The sequence below is a fragment of the Fusarium oxysporum genome, chromosome 15, assembly GCF_000149955.1.
Source record: "Fusarium oxysporum f. sp. lycopersici 4287 chromosome 15, whole genome shotgun sequence".
Taxonomy (NCBI): domain Eukaryota; kingdom Fungi; phylum Ascomycota; class Sordariomycetes; order Hypocreales; family Nectriaceae; genus Fusarium; species Fusarium oxysporum.
In genome coordinates, this window is record NC_031000.1 from 666,962 (window position 1) to 679,012 (window position 12,051).

The following is a 12,051-nucleotide window of genomic DNA, read 5'->3' on the forward strand; positions in this document are numbered from 1 at the left end:
AGTTGAAGCCTAAGTTGGGGCTTTGTGTCCCAGATGCGAAGGCTCAGGGAGATATAAAAACATAATTCAGAAGGTACAGATTCACATGATTTTCACATGCAAGCCCTTGAGTCCTTCTACCTGTGTCATAGTGCTGTCTAGGACCTGAGTGATTGAAGGCTGTCCCCGAGGCTTGCCACCTCGAGAGAGCCGGAAACAGTCCCGGTTAAGCACCATCGTTGGGACTTGAACTGGCGTCCGTGCGCAGCTTTTAGGAAACTCGGATTACACATTACCCTTGCATGGCTGAGCTGACAGTCCAAGCGTAGCAGCGGAGATATCAGTTGAGATCCAACCATCATAATAAAATCACGCCAGCTTACCAGACCTATTTCTATCTTACTCGCCAAATCTAATCTTACAGCAGAAGGAAATACCGTCAGAATTAGTCAATCCAACGGATTTTATGTCATCTATACGGTTTTGACCTAGCATGAACCTTACGGTTCTTGCCAAACTCACCAAAGTCAAATGTTAGATAAGGTTCGCCTACACAGACATGTGATTCAAATTTTCCAAAGAGTCAATGCAAGAGAATTCGGCACATGCCGAAGAGTAAGGATGTCGTATTCTTCGAGCTCCTACTGGCGAATGATGATCATCAGTGGCGGCTTGTGCATCACGACGACCGTGTTTAATGACTGCATCAAATAGAAATGGCTTGCATTGGTGTTTCTCTAGATTGACCCCTAGGGCTTTCCATTTCATGTCAAGCAAGATTTTTACCTGGCATGTGTAGGAAACCGTTCATCGTCATCGTGTGTCAACACCTTAACAACGATTTTCGGCAAACTCCATAAATGCCTGAGGCTGTATATCAGCTCCTTAAGTACTATTATCAGCAAATGTCAGTTATGCAGGCTTTAATACGTGAGGCTGCGCAACAGAACCTTAATCCCATATCGCTCTGAGTGCACAAGCCTCTATATCATCATCCTTTGCTAACAGGCTGGCTAGTGTAACGGACAATGCCGTGACATCGAAGCACTTACATCAAATGCTCCGGTGCCACGAGGTGAGGCCGTCGCGTTGCTGAAAGCCCGAATGGCGGCGTCGAGCGCAGTCTGGAGGCTCTATAGCTTCGATGCGGAACTTCGTTTCCCTATGAGAGCAAGTGCTCGGCTAAGACAGTATCCTCATCGATACCTCTGATTATGTGGCAGGAAGTGGGGATTCATCGTAGCGGATACTATGAATTTAAAGAACAAACATAAAAGAAAGAGGCGCTTAGCAGATCAACTCTGTGTGCTGGGTCAATCTGATCAAAGGCGAGCATCACTTCTCGGTCGCTGTCGACGCATTTCCCGCACATCCCAGGCTGCTGATGAGCTTATATCCTTCTAAGAAGAAAAACATATCAAGAACTGACATAATGAAATTTAGGCGCTCGGCAGATACACATAAATTGTCTTATCTGTTGGCATGGGAGGCATTGAGTGCGCAAGGTAACTTAGAGCTTAAAGTAATAGTACTAAATGACAATTAATAAAAGCAAAAAGAACATGACTGCAGCCAGTATAAAGCTCCCCCTAGAATGCTTGCCATCTAATTTTTTCTTCAGATCGATAAAGACTTTATCCCTAAGAGAGCAATTTCCTGGGCAATCCTGCCTACCCTATGCCTCAATCTATCCAGCTCTGATAATGTTGTCGCACCTTCCTTTGTCATCACACTTTCTTGGCATACGAGTGTTAAGAAAGTGGCCCTGTCTACACCTAAATCCTTAACAAGTGCACAACAAACATTCCAATCTGCGCTTCGCGCAGTCGCAAACTGCGGCGATGGCGTCGTCTACGACGATCCCGCCCGCTGCCTTGGATCCCTTCGATCTGGGGATCCACACTCCCATCAACCTGAACCGGGGAGCCCGTGCAGCCCTCTTACAGAACAGTCCGGTAGTCGTCAACGGCACTATTGGTGTTTCACCTGCTCCCGGCCGGATGGCTCAGACACCATCCTCACCACTCAACGCCGCCGCCACCACCACCACAGCTACGGAAGGAGCTGGGCGTGCCAGTCCCGTATCCACGTTTGAACAACAACCAATCTCTATCGTTGAATCAGCCAACGATCTCGCGCGAGAACACGCGGAAGAGTACAACACCAAGCTGATGGTGTTCCGGGCCTTCTGTACCAAGTTTGAAGAAGCGGCCCAGCAATTCGTCACCGGACCGCAACGACGCTTCGCTCAGCAATTTGCCAATAATTTCCTCGGTTTTTGGAAACGAGAGCTCTCCTGCTCCGGACCTGTGACCCCCAAGCCTACATACAGCAGCGTGGCCGCTGCCGCGCCTCCCACTGACCATGACCGTCTGACCTACAGACAACAACAACATAAAGGCCGACAAACAGATCCACCTCATCGCCAAGGGCAACAGACCATCGCCCCACCCCGACAAGACCTCCGCGTCTTTATCCGTCTAGAAGCCGGAGCTCCGGCCAGGGCCCACAGTAGCTATGCCATCCGGACTCTGATCCGGGAGAAGCTCGGCGCTGTCTCAGACAAGATCCGGCAGGTGTTCCAGGTCCGGTCCGGATGGGCCGTCCTGGCTGCCGACTTGGCAACACGCGACTTTCTGGTAGAAAAGCAGGCTGAGTGGGCCGCTGAACTGGGAGCTACAGCAGTAGAAACGAACAAGGAATGGTTCACCTATGTGGTCTCAGACGTTCCTACAAGACTGTCTGACTTTTACGGAAATGAGGTGGATAGTGACAGCGTTGTCAGCGACGAGATAGAAATCCAGACTGGGCTCAAGCCCATTGACGTACGTACCGGAAGACAATTCTCGGATAACCCCTTGACCAAGGCCCTACTTGTGTCCTTTCTGAAGCCCACAAAAAGATTCTGGTCTCTTTTCGGCAGTAGCGCAGCGAGACTTGTTGACAAAACCGACCGACCTAGACAATGTGAGAAGTGCTGGGGCCACCATTTTGCCCGCAACTGTCACAGACAGCCAGTTTGCCGATGCTGTGGTGAGACCGGCCACCTCGTAGACGATTGTATCGCACCAGAACAGTGCGTCAACTGCTTGGGCCCCCACCAAGCCAACTTCCGTAGGTGCCCAGCTCGGCCAAAGACAGTGCACGGCGTGCTCCGCCGACTGACTAAAGAGCAACGAAAACATGTCAGGGCCGTTGGTGCGGAGACATACCGACAACGACACCAAGAACCACAGTCGGGATCGCATCAGGAAGCCCAGCAGGGCATGGCTGAGCGACAAAACGAGGATGTCACATCACAAGAACGACCGAACGCTCGTGCTCCAAGCCCAGCTGTATCAGGAGCACCTTCGTGTATCATGGTAGCCACGACCCCTCATGCTGGCTATGAAGCAGAGGAAGAACCCGAACAGCCCAGACCAGGCTCACCGCGAAAGCGCCGAATAGTTCTCATTAATCGCTCGCATGGCCAGGAATAGATATTCTCAAACACGAAAGAACGGCAGGAAGCCGCTCAGGATCTTCCAGGCCAACGTCGGCAAGATCCCTCCGGCCCACGACTGCGCTCTGGCGCTGGCCGACTCGGAACAATATGACGTTGTGCTCTTGCAAGAGCCGTGGACGGCTCACACAGAGACCCGCACTTTAACGAAGACTCATCCTGCATACGACACATTTACGCCGGTCGACATGTGGAACAGCAACGACACTCGGCCTAGAGTGATGACATATGTCCGACGAGACCCAAGACTTCCTGCTGACCAGATTCGGCCTTTTCAGACTCGTGATATCCTTTTGCTCACAATCAACGAGCTGACGATCGTCAACTTCTATCGTCAGAACGACGAGAGGGACGCCCTAGACACGCTATTTCAATGGTCTGTCCCGGAACGTTGCCTCGTAGCTGGCGATTTCAATGCCAGACATCGTAGCTGGCAAACAGGCCAAACTACGAACCGGGGCCAAGAGATAGCAGGATGGGTGTCTGAGAATGACCTCAGCCTTCTCAACACTTTAGACATCCCAACAAACCCGTACGGCAACACAATCGATCTTGCCTTTACTAACCTACCACTTGCTGAAGCTATCGTCGAGGACCATCTCGCCACCAGCTCTGACCACTTCACGCTCAGCCTGACTTTCCCAGACGTCAGATCGACTCCGGTGCAGCCAGGCAAGATTCGAGTGACGACGGAAGACGAGCTTAAACGATTCGTCGAGATCGTAGAGCTTGGCGCTACAGGAATCCCCCTGACAGACTCGACCCCCGAGGAGCTGGACGAGCTTGCCTCTTCACTTGTGAGTCTACTAACATCAGCAGCAAAAGCGTCTGGGAGGCCTGCGCGGAAAGGCGGACGCCCGGCTCCCTGGTGGACAGAGGAGTGCGCCGACGCCGCGGCTGCTTTTCGAGCCATCAGAAGAAGCTACCCACTCGGCTTCAACCAGGACGTTCAGATCGCCAAAAGAGGCTTTCATCGTGTGGTCCGTCGGGCCAAGAGGCGCTATTGGCGTAACCTCATCGATGGCTTCTCCAGCAGTAGCGATGTTTTCAAAGCTGTCCGGTGGCTAAAGTCCCCAGGAGCCTTCCAGCCGCCACCTCTACAGGTCGATAACGTCGTGTACGAAAGCCAGATGGATAAAGCCAACGCACTCCGACAGGCCACGCTTGAACGAAGAACTGCGGAGGACGACATCGCAAACGCATGGACGCCAGTATTCCCACCTAGATCGATCCCATTCTCTCCCGAAATCTCTCTGGAGGAGGCGCAATATGCGACTTGTCACACAGGCAATACATCCCCAGGGTCAGACAACATCACAGTCAAACTTCTTGAAGCAGTATGGCATGCCATCGGTACACACGTCCGTCGTCTCTTCGAAAGATGCCTTACCATAGGCCATCATCCAAAACCATTCAAGGAGGCGGAGGTGGTCATGATCGCGAAACCGGGACGGAGAGACCTTACCGAACCACGAGCATGGCGACCCATCTCACTGCTCTCCTGTCTTGGTAAGGGACTAGAATGACTGATCGCGCGCCGCCTAGCCTGGGCAGCCGTTCACTACAGCGTCCTTCATCCGCAGCAAGCTGGGGCGCTCCCCAAGAGGTCGGCAACAGACTTGGTAACTGCTCTGGTCCATGATATTGAAGAAGCGTTTGCACGCAAGAAGGTGGCGACTCTAGTCACAATGGACATCCAAGGTGCTTTCGACACCGTCATGCGCAACAGGCTCGTCCTGCGTCTTCGTGAGCAAGGCTGGCCTAATCATCTGGCTCGCTGGGCCGGCTCCTTCATGGGCGGCCGGTCGGCGCGTGTCAGGTACCAAGACACAGTCACGCCCTCTTCTCCCCTTCAGTGCGGCCTCCCTCAGGGGTCGCCGGTATCGCCAATCCTCTTTCTGCTCTACACTGAGCCAATCTATCGATTAGGGAACCCTCAGGGTCGCTTCGGCTATGCAGACGACACGGCCATCCTGTCCATAGGCGACACAGTAGACGAGACTTCTGCCATGGCATCTAGTTCCATCGCCGAGATGGTGCGATGGGGCGCAGAGAATGGCGTGTCCTTCGACACGAAGAAGACCGAAGTTATGCACTTCTCCCGCAGCAAACTCAGGACTGCGCCGGCAGTACGCCACGGCGATGTCGAGAAACACCCTGAACCAGCTCTACGCTGGCTTGGTATTTGGTTGGATAGCAGACTATCTTTTCGACTTCATGTCGAAAAGTGGGCGGCCAAAGCAAAGGCAGTGGCTTATCATTTGCGGGGGCTCACCAACACGGTACACGGCCCTCTACCGAGCGCCGTGCGAGGCGCCGTCAGAGCATGTGCCGAGCCAGTGCTGCTCCACGGCTCAGAGGCGTGGTACCCGGGCAAGACGAGGCCGCGGTGGACCCATCCTACGAAAGATCTACCATCGAGTAACCAGCATCTCGTGCAAATAATGACAAAGGCCATGAAACAGGCTATGAAGGCCATTCTTCCCGTCTGGAAGACGACACCCATCACCGTCCTCCACAGAGAAAGCGGGATACCACCAGTCGATCAAGTGCTCGACGCGAGGCGACTTAGGTTCTCCGCACGACTCAAATCGCTGGATGAGGCTCATCCTCTGGCGATCCGAACGCGCCCGCCCCGACAACCTACTTACCACGACCTCATCAAACGAAAATATCAAATACAGGCAGATAGCAGCTTCAGGATACGCCTTCGACGTACAGACGAACTCCTTGCACCCTGTACGCGGCCGAAGCTCGCCCAGCGACGCTTCCATCAAGAACAGATGCCTCCGCTGCAGACAGCGTCTAAAGAGAAATCGGCCGCCGCCTTTTCCCGCTGGGTCGAGAAGCTCGACCCGCTCACCTTGGTGGTGTACTCGGATGGCTCTCTGTCCTCAGAAGGGGCTGCCAGCTACGGCTTCACCATTCATCAGAACAATACCCCCATTTTTGACGGATCGGGTCGCCTTGGACCCGCCGAGGTTTTCGATGCTGAAGCTACCGGGGCGTTAGAGGGCCTGAAGGCTGCTCTAAACCTGCGAGCATTAGCAACACAGAACATTTACATATGCCTAGATAACCTCGCGGCCGCCGCGTGCTTACGAGGCACACCCTCTGACTCCTCTCAAGACGTCTTTCTCGACTTCCAGGCCTTGGGAGCGTCACATGGCACCATCCAGGTCCGTTGGGTACCAGGACACTCCGACATCCTTGGCAACGAACAGGCCGACAAGCTGGCAAAAGCAGCATCATCACTCCCCGAACCCGAAGGCGCTCAGCCCACGCTGGCTTATCTGCGAAGGATCGCAAAACAAAAACCGAGAGAAGCATTCGAGGCGTGGTGGTCTGCCTCCGCTCCTGAGCAGTACAAGAGACTCAATCTCAAGGCGACCACAGGCTGTCCGCCGGAGCTCTCGCTCCCGCGCGCAGCCTTGCACCATCTGCTAGCAGCGAGGTCCCTCCACGGGGACTTCGCCGCATACCACGAAAGACTCGACCATGTCGACGCACGCCTGGTCTGCTCATGTGGCCGACGCAAAGCACCGGATCACATCTTCTACTGCAGAAAGGTACCGCCTCGTCATCGGATGAGGCTGGCCCCCTCACCAAATGCAGCAGTCGATCTAGCACGAGGAAAAGACTTCACCAAATTCATCGACCTGTCCAAGGCCAGCGCGTTCTTTGGAAAGATCTGCCCTCGTTACTAGGCGAACACGACTCGAGAAGCACTCGCGTCTCTCTTTCTCTCTCTCCCTTTATTTTCAACACGTTTCTTTTGTCACCTTTCCTCTTTCTTATATGCTCGCGGCTAAATGGAAGGCGCTGACACGCCCTCCATCCGACTGCGATTACTCGGAGGCAGCCCCGCGACAACCGCGTCCAGAGGCTCACGATCGCCTAAAAACAGGCTTACCTTGCGGCTGTCATTCATCAGCCGCGCTTGATCATCCCGCTGACGGGTAGCAAGCTTGATAAGATGCGCCATTTGTGCTGTTGATATGCTGGATAGAGCGCAGTTTGTTGACGCGTTCGCAGAAATTGGACTCTGAGGGGAAGACTAATTTCGCGTAGCGGATGACTAATCCTCGTTAGGGCCAAATATCTCTGTAATTAGCGTATAGATAGACTGTAATTCCTCTAGCTCAGCACGTCCTGTGCCCCAGTAGGGGACTTTTGGGGCCTACGGCCCCCCGGACGAAAAATATACATACATACATACATACATATTCTATCTCTTCTACTTATTCAAACTCCCCTAGTAAGAGAGCAGCTACTCGGTTTGCATTAACACATTGGCTACCGCCTAAAGAGGCACTTTTCCCCAGCCACGGCATATACTCGTGACACGTCTTAAATGTAGGTACTTCCGACTCCATTGCGAGGCCGATAGCTTCGCCGTGGCAGCAATGATTTCGATTGATCTATTACGGAATAGCTCAGCCCAGCGCGTGTGCTGTAGCCATGGGGTCGTCTCGCTTCTGCCAGTGGCCGCAGTATAGTCAGTCTGAGTGCTTTCGAATGGCCTCTTCATGGTGTGATCGATCCGATGTCGTGATTGCTATCTCCAAAGAGATGATGGCAACGAAGGTTTTCAATTCGTTAGGTTCCTACGTCTCCGCAGGTCAGCAGCCAGGGTACACGACGTACGCGCGTCGCCGCGTATAGGATATTGGTATAGCTTGAAGTTGAAACTCTCGGATGAGAAGAAAAAGCAAAGCCCACCAATAAAATGACGAGATCACCACTTTGGCTTACATTTTTGCTGGGGGTCTGTTATTCACAGTCCTCTTTCAGGTGAAAGTGGGATGCGGGGTAAGGACAGGGATGACTAGCCAATAGTGTTGCAAAGATTCCACTTTCAATGAAAGTGGGAAGTTCGATAATGATGTAGTATGATTTATCCCCTGTAGCACTTTACGCGAAAGGACGCGTCGCGCTCTGGCTAAACTCCTGTTCCGATCAGCACTAATGTCAAATCAACTCTGCACCCCGGCAATAATCAACCCTGCTAGGTTTAAAGTGGGTCAATAAAATCAACTCTGCCAGAGTTGATTTGGGACTGTAGTACTAGGGCTTTCTTTTCGTTGCGTGTAAGCCATGCCCCGGCCCAGCATCGCGAGTCGGGGTTAGCTTATCTCCGCGGCCGATACCATGCTTGACTCGCACGTTCTTTCTCCGGATGAGGTCACAAATACGTTTCATCGGTTCAAGCTAATCCTGTACCTGGCTTTCGTGAATTATCCGAGCTACAATGGTACGTCTGGCGAAGCGGCCAGTCGATCATCTTCATGTAGCGTCAGGGCTAGCTCCACATTCAACCGCGCGGCAATGACGTCTTGTTTGGAACGGCTGGATGCACCCCTGGATAGGCTATCATTAAAACCTAAACCTTAATTCCCACTCAGCCTGAAAGCGACGTTGTGAGCCTTAGTGTTGGTGGGTCATGGGGTGTAGCACTTTTTAGGCCACAGGGAGATAGCCGGCTTTCTCAAGGATCACTATCGTATGCCGGCATTCTGTACCGAGAGCCTTGACCTTAGGACAAGCTTTCGCTTTATACTGACTGTGTCAGACATAGACCGACCATTGCGTCTGCCGGACAGTGGTTGAGGACATAGGCAGCCCAGCGAGATATATATCAAAAGATTAGGGACTCTACTAAGTTACACTAGGGATAGCAAGAGCTAAATGGAAGTTTAGCAGGATTTTGAGGCCGCAAACACGTGTCAGGCCATTGGCGGCCATATTTTCAAACCTGAAGCATCAAGAATGGAAACTACATGAATCCATGCTCGGTCTACAACGGCTGACTACAGCTGGGCTATGATGCAGGGTATTGCGCGAATCACCAATTCTGAGGTCTGCCTATTCTGGCAACGGCAAATATCACGCCCAGGTAGAGGTACAGGATATCGCGCGTAGGAACTCGCTGCATTTCGGCCATTTAAGATAAACTACACCAAAAAAGCCGGTACACTAAGGTATCGAGCTCTATTCAACGTTGGGTTCAATGGTAAACGCCCCAGCTTCTATGCTAAAGTCTCCTTGTAGAGAGACATTCAATTATCCTGAGGAACATTGAAGCAGTGAATCCGTCCCTAGTTGTGGCTAAGAAACTCCTCCTCGGCGGCCTCCGCTCCGTCGAATAGGTGCGCGTATGCAACTATGTTTGTCCTAGTCCAGGGCAGCTGCGATGTCAGATATCTTTCCGAACCAAGTCCCGACCGAGCTCCTCCCGAATGTAAACCTCATTATATGGCTGCAGAAAAACATCTTGCTGAAACGGCTTCAATAATTCAATGAGACTCTCGTCTCGGCCATTAGTCAAGTATACAATGCGCCAGGTATTAAGTGGATTCTCTTCAGTGCCAGCCACAGCATGCTCAACATTGAAAATCGACTGCTTTTCCCCACTTTTGACCTTCGTACCATCAGGAAGCGTCACTTCTGGGGTTCCCAGAAAGAAAGCGGCCTGATTGACATGGTCAAGACAGACGCGCTCAATGACGGTATCGTATTCTTCTGGGTTTTTCCAGGTCCTTTGGGCGGTGATGCGGGTGAAGTACTCATAAGGCCCCTCTTTGCGGTGATCAAAGGTATGGAGGCTTCCTTGACGCACATACTGATAGATGTACTTGTCTGGGCGATGAGCCTTTTTGACTTCCATGTCCCAGACTTGGGTTTTGGTGTAGGTAAAGGGCTCATCAACCATGTAGTATTTTTCGACGGTTGCATTGACATCAGAGTCTGGGGTGGTGATTGCCGTGTTCTTAGGGTCCCCCCAAGTGGTTTCAAAGTCTTTCAAATAGCTCATGATTGCGAGAGGAAATATAAATGTAGTAATTGGAAGGTTCAGTGTGAAGTAGGTCGCTGAAGGTGAAGTTCATCTTAGCCAGTGATTCTGTCAATCAATATATACTTGGTCATTTTCGAGCTTACACATTGATTAGAAATACGGCTTCCAATAACACGATCGCGTTCCGGCGTGTCCGAGTTCGGATACAGGGCCTTGTAATATTGCCAGTATCCGTTTCATCAGGTTTTCACTACTAACTTACGGAAAAGCGGCTGTGAGTATGGGTATAGGGGCGGTTTGTAAGCAGTGGTCAGTCTTGTGAAGTGCCATCAAGGCTAAAAGGCTTGTTTAAAGTTTGCAGGCTCCCTTTAACCCTGCAAACCTCCCCTGTGTAAGCGGCAGTTTATTATGCGTAGCGGGTTTAATGACCACTATGCGGTTTAGAGTTTTTCGTCGGTTAGCCCGGTTTTCGCTATTTTCCAGCTATTCACGGACTTTCCCTGTAACGCAAAATTGTGGATAAATTACTATTTTCGAGAGCAATCGTGGAAGCCCTGTAATAGGCATAGAAACAGATCCATATGGGCCCCATAGGGACACGCATAGGCGCGCCTCCACACCTAAACGCATAGGCATGCGGATTATATCAGCCCTTAATTTGGCCCAAACTCCACTGTTATAGGTTTTAGGGGCTTTACCTATTGCTGTTTTTACTAGCCATAATTATAGTCCTTAAGTGCAGGCTTTATTATAGCATAAATGACATTTTCTAATGATATACTTCTATTAAAAGATATATATAACTTATAAAAGGCTTTACTTACTGCTATTAATAAGTAGGCAGTACTAAGAGGATATGCATTTATAACTAAAAGATTTTTATAGTTAACTAGCAGTAAGTAGATTATTACCTATTTTAAAGGTGATGAGAACAACAACAAAAGAAGACGGTATGAGATACCTCTTAATTGCAACTTAATTTCCTCCAGTAATTAGACTCCAATTGAGATAAGAAATACACTAATAGATAGAGAATTAAATAATCGTTTTAATGATATTAAGCATAGGCAAAAAGAGTGTAAAATTAAGTATAAAAAAAATATAAAGAAACTAAGGTCTTAAGGGGATTCCATTGCTTTATGTCTGTCTTTATCGATAGCCACATAACCCCACCAACGAGGCTAGACCTCTTATCCCGGAATGCTTGCCACAACTGTTATACTATATATGCAATTAATAGTATTATATAATACACTTATAACATAATCTAAATCTAACTGAATTTAAATACATTGGATCCCTCTGAACTGGAAACCTAACTATGTTGGTTAATCTGCTTTTAATATATTATGGCTTGGATTGGTAACCCTTACCGCAAATCGGTATTCCCATACTATCCCCTACCCCAAATGGCTGCTTGTCTCTCCTCAATCTACTGTACCAAAATGCACGGTCCATGCAGTCTGGCCAATCACATAACACAATCTCAATCTCGACAACCACAGCAAAAAAAAATCACCAAACTTCAAACTTATCGCAACACTGTGATTTGGACTTATATTAATTCATACTTTGGAAAAAATACATACCTGAATGTTGCATTTTAATATATACTAGTTTGGGCTATTTTACCTGGCGGATTTCTTTACATGTTGCCCCCCTCGTTTTCAATCAATGTTGCCCCCTGTGGTTCAATAGCGCCATTTCATTTTGTATGTGTTTTTCAATCATGTAGCCCCCTACATGAATGCTGAATGGTTGATAGGCTGTATAA

General features: G+C 50.3%; 1 protein-coding gene across 1 annotated transcript; it reads right to left on the reverse strand.

Annotated features, from left to right (window-relative positions):
* Positions 1 to 9,677: 9,677 nt before the first annotated feature.
* FOXG_16767 (uncharacterized protein) lies at positions 9,678 to 10,295 on the reverse strand (the record flags this gene model as incomplete). Its single annotated transcript, XM_018396779.1, has 1 exon — positions 9,678 to 10,295. The coding sequence occupies one exon, from the start codon at positions 10,293 to 10,295 to the stop codon at positions 9,678 to 9,680; it is 618 nt and encodes a 205-aa protein (XP_018257547.1).
* Between the last annotated feature and the right edge of the window lie 1,756 nt (positions 10,296 to 12,051).